Source organism: Meleagris gallopavo, chromosome 4 (genome assembly GCF_905368555.1).
Source record: "Meleagris gallopavo chromosome 4, MGAL_WU_HG_1.1, whole genome shotgun sequence".
In the NCBI taxonomy this organism is placed as follows: Eukaryota; Metazoa; Chordata; class Aves; order Galliformes; family Phasianidae; genus Meleagris; species Meleagris gallopavo.
In genome coordinates, this window is record NC_139407.1 from 10,980,881 (window position 1) to 10,996,992 (window position 16,112).

The 16,112-nt window shown below is 42.9% G+C and overlaps 2 protein-coding genes and 1 long non-coding RNA gene across 8 annotated transcripts in view; 1 reads left to right on the forward strand and 2 right to left on the reverse strand.

Annotated features, from left to right (window-relative positions):
• The window catches only part of OTUD4 (OTU deubiquitinase 4), a 29,472-nt gene extending 21,808 nt beyond the window's left edge, over window positions 1-7,664 (reverse strand). For 4 of the 5 annotated variants that reach the window (XM_085222135.1, XM_085222133.1, XM_085222134.1 and 1 more), the window contains exons 1-4: window positions 7,439-7,664; window positions 4,103-4,586; window positions 3,270-3,353; window positions 306-356 (exon numbers count right to left, since the gene is read on the reverse strand). In XM_085222135.1, coding sequence (XP_085078261.1) covers window positions 306-356; window positions 3,270-3,353; window positions 4,103-4,267 — 300 coding nt within the window. In that variant the 5' untranslated portion in view covers window positions 4,268-4,586; window positions 7,439-7,664. Of the gene's footprint in view, window positions 1-305; window positions 357-3,269; window positions 3,354-3,833; window positions 4,051-4,102; window positions 4,587-7,438 lie in introns of those variants that run through there. The other variant, XM_010709529.4, reaches the window with a different exon arrangement.
• Window positions 7,665-7,935: 271 nt separating this feature from the next.
• SMAD1 (SMAD family member 1) overlaps window positions 7,936-16,112 on the forward strand; it is a 103,727-nt gene continuing 95,550 nt past the window's right edge. Inside the window, exons 1-2 of one of the 2 annotated variants that reach the window (XM_010709530.4) lie at window positions 7,936-8,185; window positions 11,387-11,468. The gene's annotated coding sequence lies outside the window, so the exon portion shown is untranslated. The remainder of the gene's footprint in view (window positions 8,186-11,386; window positions 11,469-16,112) is intronic. The other variant, XM_010709531.4, reaches the window with a different exon arrangement.
• Window positions 10,467-14,708, reverse strand: LOC146544410 (uncharacterized). Its single transcript, XR_014882836.1, has 2 exons — window positions 14,516-14,708; window positions 10,467-11,531 (listed from the first exon to the last, which is right to left on the reverse strand). It is a non-coding gene; the product is annotated as an uncharacterized LOC146544410 (long non-coding RNA).

A 16,112-nucleotide genomic window follows, 5' to 3' on the forward strand; every position in this document is an offset into this window, starting at 1 on the left:
TCATTCACACTTCCATGTCAGACACCATTTTGTCAGACTGCCCCTCTGCTGCCACCTGTCACACAGCAACAGGATGGAATGGGATACTGGTGGGAAGGTTCACCCTCGACTTCTGTACCACCAACATCTGCCTGCAATGTCATGGGCCAACATACTAAAATGAGAGGCACTACTCCCAGAGCAGCCCTCACATATTCAAAAAGCACAAAATCCCTTAAACTCAGTCAAAAATATTTGCAACAAAACAATCCCCATTACCAATAAAGATCAGAACTACTTTCTATTATAAGCCAAGATTACCATACCTGTGGATTTTCCAAACATTTTAAATATTCTTCAAATGGCCCCTCTATGAACTGTATTGAAAAAAAAAAAAAGTTAATTTTAGTAGTGCAGCATATGGATTCCCCCAACATATGGCCAACTGTACCAATGGCAACACAGCACAAGAAACTTACAAGTATCCAGCCCACAAAGCACTCACAATCACATAGAATTATGTAGTGATAAAAGGAGGAAAAAAAAAGTCACACGTGTCTGCAATCTAGGAGACAGCCACATAAACAGTTTTTGGAAATCTCACACAGTGAAAACAAAAACAAGCAAACCCAGCAGCCAAAGAAGAATCCAGTAGAAAAGATGCTGTCAAATAGATGTTTATGGCACGCACAGCATCACAAACCAGAGTACGTGTGAGCTTATTCAAGTATCTTGTTGTAAGAAACTGGCAGCAATCAGACAGAAATGGGGTCACATTTTCTGTAGCACCTGTACATTACGCAGGCAAATCAAGCAGTTTCTCCCTTTTTTGTATCACTTCAAAAAAGTGCTTTTACTTCCAGCATAAGAACGCAAAAAAACAGACAAGATGTAAGCAATAAGCTAAGAATAAAATCCCTCAGCTGTACTTAACGTGCACAGAGAGCAAAATTACATTTGTCAACGCTACAGAGAGAGATGCTGTAGAAACAGGGAAGCGTTAACTTCCACCATCCAGCCACGGTGGCCAGCAGAGTAGCTATATTTTAAAATTGCTATTGAGAGTCAATCTGCTTAATTTAGCTAAACTTTAGACCCAGGAGGCTAAAAATAAACAAGTAATCCCCATTGTGAACTTAAGATACAGGTACAATAGCCTCTCTGCCCATACGGATTAAGAAACAAGGTAATAAGAAAAATGGAACGGAATTGTGATATTAAAAGCTCTGCTTTAGCAGTTTTGAACCAGACTTGACAGTACGGTTCATAAAAACCATCAAAAAGCCTGGCTAAAATTTTTTATTTAGCTGAAACAAGCAGATACGAAGTAAGAGACCCATGAAACAGCAGCATCAACAGTAATTGTTAGGTGTGCTAAAATAAAATAACCTAAAGATAATGCACAAAGGAAGAAAGGAAGAGCACCAGAAGTTCTGATAGAAAACAGAAGAGGTTAAAAAAAAAAAAAAAAAAGAATGAAGACAGAGCAATCAGTGACAGACTTGAAGAGAAGATGAGGATGAAATGGAAGACTGAGTACAGTCACCTGAAACTTCGGTTATAGCAGGACTCATGCAATAGAGGCAGAAACTGAAGGTGAAATGCTTACAATAGATAGAAAGGAATTTCACTGAGTAGCACCAATACGTGTCAGTAGCACTTAACTACTAGGGCGGAATGTGAGGGAAGAGTCACAGAAACATGGGGAAAGAGGAATATATTTTTAAGAGAAAAGAGTGAACAACAACATTTCATAGACAGAAGGCAAAAAGTATAATAAGAGACATGGGAAGCAAAGGATATCAGCAGAGCTGTGGTGAGGTATCTGAGAGAACACAAACACTACGAAACAAGAACAGATAAAAAATACCTCAACCTTGTACATGAAACACCTATTTTGAAAAGCACCATTTTATTTTTCTTCCCCAAAGAAGCTTTTCAGAAGAACCACTGAGGTGGTTAAAGGAAATCACATCACTTGGGCCAAGTGAGAGGAAAAAACCTGAAACAGTGAGATCTTGCACACAGAGAGACTAAAAGTTGGGAGGAGAAGGACAAGAACAGCAAAAGCATCTGGGGTTGAAAATGAAGTTACTCAACTGAAATGGCAAAATTGGGGAGGAGAAACAACATGCAATTACAGTCAAGGACTGCATTTTGAAAAACTTCACAAAACCACATGGAAACAAATTTAAGGAACAGTTTTGGAACAAAAGGATCAAAGAATCAGCAGTAATGGGAGAAAAAAGGAAAAAACAGGAAGAAGCATCTAAGAGTTGCAAAGTCATGAGAGGGACTGGACATTAACAAATCCAATTGTCCTGGCAAACACTACCAGGTGAGTCAGCACCGCATCCTCTTGGAGAGATTCACTCTCATTTGCTTAAATCTTCCTTGACCATTTCCACATCACTAATAGGGATTATTTACATTTGAGTATAGGGCATTTGGTCAGAAGTTACAGAATATATATATACACACTCATCTCCTTTTCCTCACTGAGCAATGTGCATCAAAGACAGCTTTCTTAGTGGCGTCTGGGTGATTTTTAATAAAAAAAAAGAGAGGCAAGCAATAATCCCTTAGTAAGAAACGCTCACATATACTCCTACTACGGCTACCCTGGAAACTAATTAGGCAGTGTTACACTAAAACACAAAAAGAAGTACCATTATTTATTACTATTCTTTTAAGAGAAACTAAAAATAGATTTCACAACTGTAGCATTGATGACGCTGGCCAAATATAAACCAATATCTATACGTTGTTATTTTATATCCATGGCTGACAGAGCATTTTGTCACAGATCTTTAGGAAAGGGGTGGGGGAATCACTATGGCAACGTATAATAAATTGCAGACTTTGAAACAAAACCCACTAACATCATCACACAAATCGCTCATATACATGGTGAAAGCAATTAATTAGCACAGCAAGAATATTTTGTGATTTTTATTAAGTTAAACATCATTCTAAAATAAAATTCAGATTTCAGTCTGCTGCAGACTGCAGAGTTTAAAAAGCTTTACTTTGTTTTGTTTCTTTAAATGAACACTGGGGTTTCCCCTCTTTCCCACTCATGTCTCCCCAGCCCAAGCAGTGCACAGGTCTTTCTCCAGGCTTCAGAAAACAAGTTACTACCACATATATGTCAGTTAAGCAAAGGCACTCATTTTAAAAAGCATCAACTAGTATACAGCTACAGCCAATACTCTCAAACAATACAGTTCAGAAAAAAGAATCAAGGAAGATTTTTACTAAATGCCCCCAAATGAACCAGAAATACTTACTGCTTCAAACTTCTCCCTGTGTTTCCGAAGATAGTCTACACAAGCCATCCTAACATCAACGTGACGAGACTGAGAGTGTAATACCTACCAAAGGGAGAAAACAAAACAAGTGAGACCAGTGCTTTTGATTTTTGGTAACTGTCCATAAATAATTGGTGACTCAATCCTACACACAGGCTTAGAGATATTCTAGTTTTAGTTTGAAGAATATTTCAAATGTTTAGATATTCAATAACAATATCCCAACTACGTATCCAAAATGCTGAATTCATGTATTCATTAAATTGAAATGTTCAGTTCTATGTGGACTCATTAAGTGAAAGGAGTAGCATTTGTTGTCATTTTTCATCTGAAGCAGGGAATTCAATTAGTTAAAAAGTGAACTGTGTATAATTAGCTGAGGCATTTAGGCTTCTCTCTCAGAGCAAAGCACCACAGCTCCCACTGCTGTTTATTTGTATTTAAGACAAGATGACGCTGTAGCTTTTTTCTTTAACAGAAACACGAAACGGGGGGGGGGAGGGAAGGGAACGCAACAGGAAGAAGCAAAGCTAAATTACTCACAAGGCTTTTAAACTCCTTCCACGCAGTTCCTTCTCCTCCAGTCCCAATACAAGGCAGCTGCGCCCAAATGCTGCAATCTGACAAACGCTCCGTGGCAGCAGTAAGAGGTCAAAGCTTTACAGAGTAACACGTGCTGCGCGCACGCCGCACTTCTCTCCCCTCACCAGCACAGCAGTATTTTTTTTTCCCCTCAGCACACAGCCTACGCTTGTCTGTACTTCAGAAAACATACGTTCACGTGCAACAGCTTCCTTTAAGCAACTAGTTACCTGCTCCGCCACAGCCCTGAAGAGACACGATCCATCCTTGGCAACCTTCTTCCTGTACAAGCCCTGAGATCTCAAGTAGCAGTCCATGGACGCGGCCGCGGGAGCGTCCGTGCCGCCGGCGCAGCGGCTCTGCTCGCCGCCGCCGGGCTTAGCCGCCGCCTCCATGTTCAGTGGTGCGAGCCGCGGGGACAGCCTGCGCGCCTCCTAGCCCCACATGGCAGCCCGAGCGCCGCGGAAGGGCAGCAGCAGCCGGCGGGGCCCAGGGGCGCCGGCGCGCCGACACCCGAAGGAGCAGCGGCGAGAAGAAGCGCAGCCGCCGGCCCCGCGTTAGCAACCCGCATGTGGGAGCCGCGGAGAGAAACGGGAAAGTTTCACAGCGGGGTCGGGCTGCGGGCCGCGGGCACGGCGAGGCGAACGGATCCCGGTCCGGCTTCTCCCGGAGCGACGATTCGGGGCGGTCCCACGGATCCGGAGCGCAGCCGGCCTGCGGGACGGAAAACAAAAGAGAAAGGACATGTGCGAGGAGGGAAGGCGGAGGGGAGGGGTGGAGGGGGAGCGCAGCCTGGAGTTTATTTTCACTTTCAGCCCGGGCGCTGCTGGGAGCGGTAGTCTCGGAGGAGGAGCGGGCGCAGCCCGGCACGCACCCTGCCGCCAGTCGCTGGGGGCTCAGCCGACACCCGGCCGCCTCCCATCCCATCCCCTCCCACCCGCGGCTGTTTTTTTTCCAGGGGCGGGAAGATAATAGTTTGAAATCCAGCCACGTGAGAGAAAAGAAGTCAAACTGGCCCAGTTAAAAACAAACTCCACACCTTAATTAAAAAGGTAGCTAAAAAGCTACTTTTGATCAATGCTTTCGGCACACTCACACCGCTCTTGTGCATATTGCTGTTAACAGTAAGAAGCTACTAATGCTTATTACAATCGCAGGACTACATTTTGCTCAGCCCTGCAAACAGGCTTCGGTGTACAACGTCTGACACAAAAAGAAGCTTCCCAAACATGTGAGGATCCTTTATTTTTCACACTGGTTGTGTAACTTTCCTCGAGGGAAAGCTTGGCACTACGACCATGTGTGAGCAATTTCCCTTTAGCTTAAATGAACCAACTTTGAAGCAAAAAGCGGTGAATTCAGAAGCAATGAACACTCTGGTTGTTACTTTTAGCCAACAGAAGTAGGGCCAGAGAAGGCCACAACTTGAGCTGAGAACTGAGTACAGAATAAATGATTGGACTAACAGAAACTACGAGCCAGGCAAAGCTCTGTAGCAGCTCCATGTAAGCAGCATCCAACTTCCTTACTGGCAAAACTGGGCTTCTGTGAGGAGGAGGAGTTACAAAAGAAATCTCTGTAGAGGAGAATAGAAACTGCAAGTAGTCTAAGTACAGCCCTATGACACCTACAGGACACAAAGCTATCCAGAGAGACCTAGACAGGCTCAAGCAGTGGGCCCAGGCAATCTTCATGAAATTCAACAAAGCCAAGTGTAAGGTCTCACACCTGGGTGGATGCAACCCCACTGTCAATACAAGCTGAGGAACAAAAGGACTGAGCAAAGCCCTGCTGAAATGGACACGGGGGTACTGGTGGATGGCAAGCTGGGCATGAGCCAGCAACGTGCCCTTGCAGCCCGGAAAGCCAACCATATGCTGGGCTGCATGGCCAGCAGGTCAGGGGAGGTGATCCTGCCCCTCCACATTGTGCTGGTGAGGCCACATTTGGAGCACTGCATCCAGACGCGGACCTCTTATAGCGTGTCCAGAGAAAGGCCACAAAAATGATCCAAGGGATGGAACACCTTCCTCACAAGGACAGGCTGAGAGAGTTGGGGCTGTTCAGCCTGGAGAAGGCTTCAGGGAGACCTGAGAGTAGCCATTCAACATTTAACAGAGGCTATAAGAAAGAAGGGAACGTACTGTTTAGGAAGTTTGGTGGTGATAGGACAAGGGGAAATGGTTTCAAACTAAAAGAGAGGAAGTTTAGATTGAACTTAAAAGATTTTTAAGGGTAGTGAAACATTGGAACCCAGAGAGATGGTGGATGCCCTATCCCTAGAAACATTCGAGGTCAGGCTGGACAGGTCTCTGAACAACCTGATCTGGCTGTGTATGTCCCTGTTCATTGCTAGAGAATTGGGCCAGATGACCTTTAAAAGTCCCTTCCAACTCAAATAATTATATGACTCTAAGAGCTGTTAGGCCCCAGGAACATGAGGGCTGAGATGGGCAGTGTGGAGTCTACGTGCTGGGGGGAGCCCTAACTCCTCACCACAAAGTGGAAAAGGCCAACTCATAGAAGTGAGCAGCCAACAGCTGCTATCACCAGCTCCACTGCTACATCCACTTCACAAACTATAACTAGCAGGCTCCTGCACACTAGAGTTTGTTCTTACAAAGAGTCAAGTGATTTGGCAAGACGCTTCTGAGGCCCAGCAGGCTAGAGTCCGATTACAGAATTTATGAAGACCATTTGATTTTTCCTCATTCTATTTGTCACACACAGCATCTGAACCATGTACTAACATGTTTGTCTTCTCTAGTATTTGAGCTCCTGACACTGTGACTGTCAGTGTCTGCCAGGGGAACGGCAGATGCCCTGTACTGCGCCTGTAAACATGAGACCACCCCCTACGTGACAGAACAGAACGTGGCTTTGATAAGAACACACAGGAAAAAAAAAAAATCACAGAATCCACACCATGTAGCAGTTAATCCCCAAGAGGCCTGCTCTCCTTGTGACTGACTGCTGGGGGCCAGCAGCAGCACTCACCCATCCATACACAGCTACAAAAGACTTCTAGAAAGGTGAGGCTCCCACTGAGGGACTTCAGTGATTTGTACGGCATAAGGAGAAACACATCCACCGAAAGCTAAAGTCCCTCGGCATTCAAGCAAACGCTTCACTAAGGACGGCCCAACTACAGCTCGCTGGTCGCTACAGACATTACAATTACCGAGTAATGGCACCAAGGCATCCCACCCGCACTTATATGGCAGCCCAGCACCCGCTTCCTCCCTGCACCCCCCAGCACCCACACGAGAATCAGCTCAGGAAGCTACACAACTTTATTTTCTGCACCAGGCCGGCTTCTGTGCCTCGGTTGGCCGCCGGCACGCCCCTACCCCGCGCCGGGCCCTGCTGGACTGCTCTCCGCACCGCCACCGCCAGACGAGGCCCGCCCGCTCCCGCGTCGGCCCGGGCCCGGCCTCCCTTCCCGCCTCGCGCGCCGCCGAAGGACACCGACGCGGCCTCTCCGACCGCAGCCTTCCCGCCCCGCTCAACACGCGGCCGGGCTCTCGGCCCGGGCCTGCCCCTTGCCCCCGCCGCCCGGCACTTACCGGTGAAGCGGCAGTCGCGCCGCCCCCTCCTCTGCCTCCTTCCCTCCCCCGGGCAGCGGTTGAGAAGCTGCGATGCCGCCCCCTCCCGGCCCCGCGGCGGCGGAACGGGCGCTTCAATCTCCCGCGGCGGCCGCGTCGCTGCCCGATGATGCGCCCGCTGCCAGCCCCGTGCCGGCCTCGCCCTCTCGCCTCCACCGCCTCTCATCACTCCTCGCCGCACGCGCGCGCCCGCCCACCCCGCTCCCTCCTTCCCTCGCCCCCCCCACCAGCGCCGTTGGTTTGTCCCATCGGCCGCACCTGCGCGGGCGCCTGCGGCCCGTACCATCGCCCACGTAGGGGAGAAATAAGACGCCTGTGGGGGAGCGGCGGTTGCGCTGCCAGGCTCTTCCACTGGGCGGCTCCGGGGAGCCACGCCGCGCTGAGGAGAGCGGCGCTCCCCTGCGAGGCACGCAGTGGTACGGCCCAGCGCTGCCTGCGCGCGGCACGCCCCGCCTCAGCTCCCCTCGTGGCTGAGGGCGCCCCGCGCTGCTGAGGCGGGAGCTGGCCGGAGGGCGCAGCCCGCGCTAACAGCCCGGTGTGAGGGCTCCTATCGGTGCAGCCCCGCGGCCCTGTGTGTGTGACTTTGGCTTCCTCTTGCTTTAGCTGTTATATCTACTGAAGCAGCTCCCGCTCTTCTGACAGGACTTGCTGCACTACGAAAGGTTGTGGGACGCAGCAGGGAATGCTTTAAAGAGATTTTTCTGACAGGTAACTGTTTTTTTTCTTGTGGGTTAACAACCCAGGGTAACAGGTGCAGGGCAGGAACCATTGTTGGACAGGGAAGAGGAAAACAGACATTTAGGTGACATCAAGCAACAACCAGGAAAGACCAAATAAATACTGAAAGCTGTCTGGTGTAAATATGAATGATGCTGATGAAGCCTGGTGCTTAAGGACAAAAAAAAAAAAAAAAAGTGTGGCCTGGTTATAAAAAAACCTTCCCAGGTTGCTTCTTCGCTAAGCAGTCAATTATGAGGTTTATTTTTCCTCATCTGAAGATGCACATCACTTTGTGTGTTAAATAAGTTGGCAGATAAGCAGTGCTTTGAAGACAGTAGGCTAAAAACAGCAGCCCAGATTAAGCTGGCTGTTACTGCCCAGGCTCAGGTTCCTGAAATCCATACCTGTAGTGCTCTGCGCTGTTGTGTTGGTATGCAGGTTCCTACAGAGGAATAGTGGAACATGGTGAAAGCAATGGTCTGGCTGACAGCTAACTCTCCCTCACTCCAAGCCCTGCAATATTTTGCCGTTGGGTAAGGTCTTCAGGCTGCTTTGTTGTGCACTTACACACAAACAGTGACACAGGAGAGGGTGGAAAGAAAAATACGACAAGATAACAGGTTTTGTGTCTGGTGTAGTGCCAAGCCAGATCCTTGTCAGCCTTCTGCCTGAGAGACCAAAAATGTGAAATTAGAGTTATCCCAAACCCATTGCACCAATCCTAAACTGCCTATTAAGTTCTACTTAAAACCTTTGGTGATACTATTGTTTCCCAATAGATATATACATTAACAGGTTGCCCGGTGAGGTTGCAGATGCCCCCTCCCTGGAATCATTCAAGGCCAGGCTGGATCGGACTGTGAGCAACCTGGTCTACAGAGAGGTGTCCCTGCCTATGGCAGGGGAATTGGAACTAGATGATCTTAAAGGTTCCTTCCAACCCAAACTATGCTATGATTCGGATTATTTGGAGACTTTTGTTAATGTTTTTACAATTTCTTACTGAAGGTGTGCTTATACTCCTACCTCCAAAACAGTTAAGTTCTTCATTTAGAAGCTCTAAAAAAAAAAATAATAATAATAAATACATAATTAAAAAATAAATAGGGGACACTGTTACCTACCTACTATTACTGATAAAAGAAAAAACATTACTTCTGTTGATACCAGAGGTAAATAGTTCAGTCCAATATTTAGTTGTCAGTAGGAAGATCAGGCTTAAATATGGAAGGGTCAGAGTATCTTCAACCATTTTCTTTAAATATCTGTGTGCAGACTTTTTTCTTCTGCTGTTGAAAAATAGGCCCAGATTTCATGTTTGTCTCACAGAAAAACAAAGTTATAATAGCTAATAAAGCATGTAGCAACGGTTGCATTACTTCTGTTTATAGCTGACTGCATCTTTGCGTTTCATGCACAAGTGAAAGAGCATACAATCTCAGTATTACATCCCTACTATTAAATCTCAGGGGACTACAGAAATGCAGCTTAATTGAGTTTGAAATTGTTCTCCTAAAATATAGGAATCCTATCGCCTTTTGTCTTCTCCATAGTTTTGGAGAAGGCTAGAAACCAGGACCGTTATTTTGACTGCTTTGCTTCCATGTAGATTTGATACCATACCAGATTCAAGGTGCTTAGCATTTTATGTTAGTGGCACTTAAACAATGGACTGATGGCACAGTCAATAGCTTGATATCTTAGCACAGTAGAAAAAATAACGGAAGGGTTTGAGTTCATGAAATTATTTCCTGTGCAAGTAATAAATTAGTGCTCTCCTGCATGAGGGGATAAAAGGGCTACATGTAACATGTGGTCACACTTTTTATCTCACTACCAGAATTATTCTTGATGGTGCTGAAATGAATGCATTCTGAGACTGGCTAGAATATCTCACCGCAGCCTCTAACTTGGAGCAGAATTTTTTCCTTCTTTGGATTTCTTAGTGGTAAAAGCTGTTACTCCTATCCTCAAGGAATACTTTTTCATTGATATGTCTTTAAGATGTTAATCTGAGGTTAATTTTTTGTTTACTCAAGAAATATTGAGAGTTGAGGCAATAAATGCCACGTAAGGCTTTGAGAGTAGCAAATAGATGCAATCTGAGTGTAGCTCATCTTGGTGCAGCATAAGTATTTGTATAATCAACAAGTATACAGATGTATAATTGACAAATATACAGAGAAGTTAGGCTGGTCTTTAGAGAGCATATAACTGGAAAGACTATCATGTTGAAAAGGGATAATCAGAAACAAATGGAAAAGCTTACCTGTGTCCTGGGCTCACAGAAAAAATCCCAAGAGGAACAATATCCAGAGAAGCTTCTTCAGCAGCATTCAGCCCTTAAATGGGATGTAGAAGAGGTGCAGCCAGGCTCCACCTCCTTTTGGTCACACAGGTGAATTGCCTTCACCTGTGCTCCCATTACTGACTCATTGCTTGCCTCAGGTGATCAATCAGAGGTTCAGGCCATGATTCAATAGTTCCCATACAGTACTGAATTTTTTCACTGTCTTGTGTCTTCTGCCTTTATCGTATCCCTACCCTCTTCCTGCCACGATAATAGCACAAGCTTGACATGCCCCTGTTATGTGCTCATCTGTGATTCCAAAGTGCCAGCAGGTATCATATAGGATTCTGAAAAATGCTATGTTTGTGCTGAAGGTCTTAGCATGTGCTCATCATCCAGCCAAAAGATCAAACAGGAGAGATCACTCATTTTTTCAAAGGGGCCAATAATCTGGGTTGTTATCAAAAAAAGTCTTATTAACACATGGAAGTATACTTGTAGTAAAATAATTTAATTGTATGATCACTCAATATCTACATACTTGAAAGACTATCTCATCCTTCCTGATGTTTTGGGTGTTTTTCCTTATGGATGAAAATAGTAATTTAAAAAAAATTATCTTTTTTTTAATCTCTTACTCAGTTTTTTTAGTTTAAATGAACTAGTTGAAGAACCAGAAATTATGAAAGTATTGCCACTTAGCTTGCAGGAAAAAGATAGTCATCAAAAGCTTCAGCAAACTGAGCTTGAATATTCAACTGCTTGACTTTTCTTAGAGCTTGAACAGAAAGTCCGTATTGCCTAATAATGCTACTTTTGTAGTGTTTGCCTTTGTAAGACAAATTTATTTTATTACAAATTAACCAATCTGATTGATTCTGCCATTATTTTATTTCAAGGGCATGGAGGAGTTACCAGGGAAGAAATATTTCTTAGCCTTATGTTTAAACTGAACACAACATCAGGAACTTCTGGAACCAGGTGTGTTTTTCTTCGTGTTTAAGGAGGCCAGAGGTGATTTGGGGAGCCCGTCTTTTTGCAAAGCTAGAAAAAAATAACAGTTAATAGTAACAAAAAAGTCTATTATTTCTATAGACTTGGACTTCTGTGTTTTGAAATAAGCAGCAGTTCATACTGCTGACAGCTTTCCTTGAAGTAAATGCAAGAGCAATGACATTACGTAATATAAATAACATCAGGATAAATCACATTACTAATAAAGCTCTAGTGCTAAATAAAAAATAACTTACAAAACATACAAAAAGATATGAACTTTAAACGAGGTAACCTCGATGCTTACAAATTCTTTTTTTTTCTCCAGCTAAAGCTTGTGGTGCCTATACTATGAGGGAATGCACACAGCAGTTAGCTGTAGTAGTACAGTATTCTTTGTGGTTGTGACAGTATAGTTTAGTACAGCTTATTAGCCTTTAGGTGGCAATAGCTCCTTAAACATTTCAGCTTTTTCTTTTCTAGCATATTAAAGTGTGAGATAATGGAAAAGAAACATAGCAGTAACTCCTGAACCAGTATTTTGCAGAAGGGAATGCAGTCAGTATGCTCAAAGCATGCTGGCCTCAGTCCATCTCCCCTCCCCACCCCCAAGAAAAAAAGAAATATTGACTGAAAGCATGAGGAATGCAGCCCAGTTCCAGAAGACAGGGCTGAGAAACATCAAGTTCTGAGCTTGGTTTGTCCCCAGGCTTGTACTGAAACAGCTCTGAGGTGTAAATAAAGCAGCAGGGGCTTGTCAAGTTATTTTTCCTCTCTATTCTGCTTCTGCCAGCTGTGTGCAGGCACAGAAATACCAGATTTCTTGGCTCGATGCCATCAGCAAGTCTTTTGTATGCTGAAGTTAAACATTAGCAGCTCCCTGTGCTGTGGTTAACTCTAGTTCTACTGTAAATGTGTCAAGTGACAGTACTGCAGTAAGGAGTAGTGCTTAAGATTCTGAACAGAAATATAATTTATAAGCACACACTGCTGAAAACACTGTGTGTTCCTGGGATGAAATTTATGTGTGTTCTGTGAAAAAGATGGTATTAATTTAGCTGATGATGAACAACACTGGGGCATTTAAACTGCGCATTATTCCACTCCATAATATTTTCACTGATATGCCAAATTAACTGATTGAGCATTAATGGAAAAGGAGAATAATTAAGTATGGCTGCCATATTTAGCAATGTGCAGTTCCTCCTCAACTGCAGACCTTTTAAGGCTTTTTCATCTCAGTCTCGTACCACCAAACTTTTTCAGCAAGTGCTGCTAGATCCATTTTGTAGATGAGGCAATTGGAACAGCAAAATTTGATGATACGGATGTTATCATCCAGGGGGTACCTGACGTACTTGAAAACAGAACCTGGGTGGATTACGGATCTCTCTTCTCATGCCTTAATTATCAGATTGATTTTGCATTTACTGTACATCTTTATAAGGAATAGTGCTGCTATTTACCATAAATCTGAGCTAGCATTCAGATTAGAACAATAGAGTACCCTAAAATGCACAGTGCTTTAGAGGAAGTGCAGATATTGACAAAACTCAGAAAATATTCCATACTGGCAGAGCTTACTTTCTTGACTTCATGTCTCCTTTTGTATGCATGAAGCTTTGTCTCCATAAGATACTACTCCATGGGTTTGCAATGCTTTTTTGTTTGTTTGTTTTTTTCTTTTTGAAATCACTGTGGTTGTCTGTGAAGTCTGAACTTTGTCTTCTAGTATCAAAGAGAGCCTTTAATAACTGAGTAGATATCAGGGTGTATTTTGTGCTGGCATTGAGCTCAACACTGCATTTGAGCAGGCATTCATTGCAGCTGCTTCTCAGTCTGATTTAGTGAGACTCCTAAAGGAATGTCTTGTTCTCACGCCATATTTGTCGTGCTCTTTTTTTGTAATGTATTTACTTTGGAGAACTGAACCAGATTTAAGCATCTGTTTCTCAATGAGGTTTTGTGTGTGTGTGTGTGTGTGTGTGGTGTTTTGACCCTTTATTAAAGCTGGTTTCATTACAGAACACAAGAGTTAAGTGATTAGCCCAAGGTGACTCAATGAATCGCTCAGCCTTCCCAAAACACTGAAGTCTTCTGGCTCCTTGTCTTTTAAGCTAGTCTAGCTTCTAAATCATATTGGCTCTTAAATTAAACAGAACTCAGAATTTGAGAACTTGAAATAACTTTCCTTTCTGTGTCATTGCCTATCTTACGTAGGAAAATGTCTCTGAAACGCTTACTGAGGAGTCTTACAAATATTTTTTGAATTAAGTGAAAAGAAGCTTTTTGCATGAAATTGGTTTCTACCCATTGCTGTTATTTCACAGAGAAAACAGATAAATGAAATTAAGCACATTCTACTGCAAGAAAGCAGGAGTTTAAGGTGAGCTTGAATGTGATCTACATAGCAGGAAACAGATGCTGTTGATTAAGTAGATACAGTAAGATAAATATGCTATAACCAATACTAAAAGGCAGGAGAAAATTATCCTAGAAAAGTATGGGCTTTTTTCTGTAGTGATTCTACAAACATTTCCAGTTACTTAGAGTTTTTCTCTTATTAGCCATATAACCTATATTACAAGGATGCTTTCTCTGTACTTATTTTTTTTGTTCTTTCTTTGGAGACAATGAGCAAGGAAAGCATTTTGAAGATAACCTCTTATTAAACTGACAAAACAAAAAAAAACCTGCTGTAGTTCAAAGCATAGCTGTTATTAGTGGCAAGGTTTGTTTGTTCAGTACTTTTTCTGTATTTGTCACTGTGTTATCTGGTTTAATAGTGTTTTTTTAAGCTTCATTTTTATTTTCTATTTTTCTGTCCATCCTTACTTAATTTTACTCTTATGAAAATAAATGGAATCAAAACATAGACTTGAATAAAGTTGAATTTTAAAAAAAGTTAAAAACTTTTTTGATTTGTAGTTTAACTGTATCATTAGTAAATATAAAGATGCTATAATTATGAAATAAACCAAGAAGTTTGGTAAAAGAAATTATAATAACAAAAAGAAAAAAGATAGAATGCTTACCCATGTCTGGGACTCACTGTAAAACTCCAGAAAAGGGATCTTGAGAAGAGATCCTTCCCCACTGGCAGTCAGCTCTTAAATGGGTCTAGGAGAGGTGCAGCCAGGCTCCACCCCTTCCTGCAGCACAGGTGAATTGCCTTCTCCTGTGCTCCCGTGGCTGACTCAGTGCTCGCCTCAGGTGATCAATCAGAGGTTCAGGCCGTGATTCAGCAGTTCCAGTACATATCTTACACAGGCTTTTTTTTTGTTCACTTTTGGGAGAAGGAGATAACTTCTAATAGCGAAGTATTACTTAAAAGGAAACAATTTTTTGTCTGATATGAATTTATATGCACCATTTGTTTGACAGAAGATATGCACCTATAGCAGAAATGCCAAGTCACAGCCTGAAGCAGTGATTGAGCTTCAGGTGGGAAGGCAGGGCCAACCCAGGGGAGCTTAGGTGCATGCAATGTACCTGAGAGACTGGAAGGGGTGGAGCCAGGATCCACCCCTTCCCAGACCTCATTTAAGGGCTGGCAGTGGCAATAAGAGTATTTTGCTGGAGATTTTTCTGTACCTGAAGTCTTCTGAAGATAAGTAGCTTTTTTTATTTTGTTTCTATGCTTGTAGATGTTGTGTTTGAATATATCCTTACTTGTTGTAATTTAGGGCGTGGTTGTTTTGCTGTTATTGCTGTGTTTTCTATCATGTTACAGCATCTTATGTAAAAAATGGTTTTAGATTTGCATTTCTTTTAAAAGATATGTGTTATAGTTTGTGTAACAAATCTACAAACTAAATGCTTGTGTGTTTTCAGTTATGCTTGTAACGTATTATTTGTAGTTGATGTAAAGGTACTTATCTGTATTCAATTATTTTTAATTTTTTTAACTAAAAAAATATTCTATCTAAATGTCTTTGTAAATAAAATTTTCTTTCAATTTGCTATTAAGATGAAATTACAGATATACATACCTAGCAAAAGAATAACCTGAGTCAAAATGTAAATGTGAATGTACTCCCCTGAACTGCAGAAAATTGATACTGAAATACTGAAGTTTCGCACTAACATGAGTGGACTACTACAGCTGCTGTGTTTTCAACTATTCCAGGTTTATAGTTCTTGTTTGAATAGGCTTTTCCAAAACAAAAAATGGTTTTATTTCAAATCACTCTTCTTACAGAATAGAATTAATCATCAGTGATTGCTTTGTGGTATGCTGAAATACGTCACTTATCCAAAAAGAATAGACTAAGTCAAATAGGAGCTTTATAACAAGTCTTCTGGTAATCTTTGTTTCCCTGACACGCTAGAGTTAGATGTTAATGTCTTGAAGGCTTTCAAACAAGGAGAATCTGAGTCCATTTCAGCTCGAATAAATTACTGTTTTCTTGTATCTCTCTGAATTCATGAAGATGTGCAGTATGGAATTCAGACATACCAGTATTTGTTTCAAGTGGAGGTTGTTTCATTTTTTAAGTGAATTTCACGTTCAAATCTACTGAATGTTGTTATATTAAGCCTGGCAACCGACTCAGCTGATGTGTTTGGTTGACATGGTTCTCTTTTGCTCTGAGCTTAGGCCACTGAAATTCTTAATATTCTCAGAGGGTT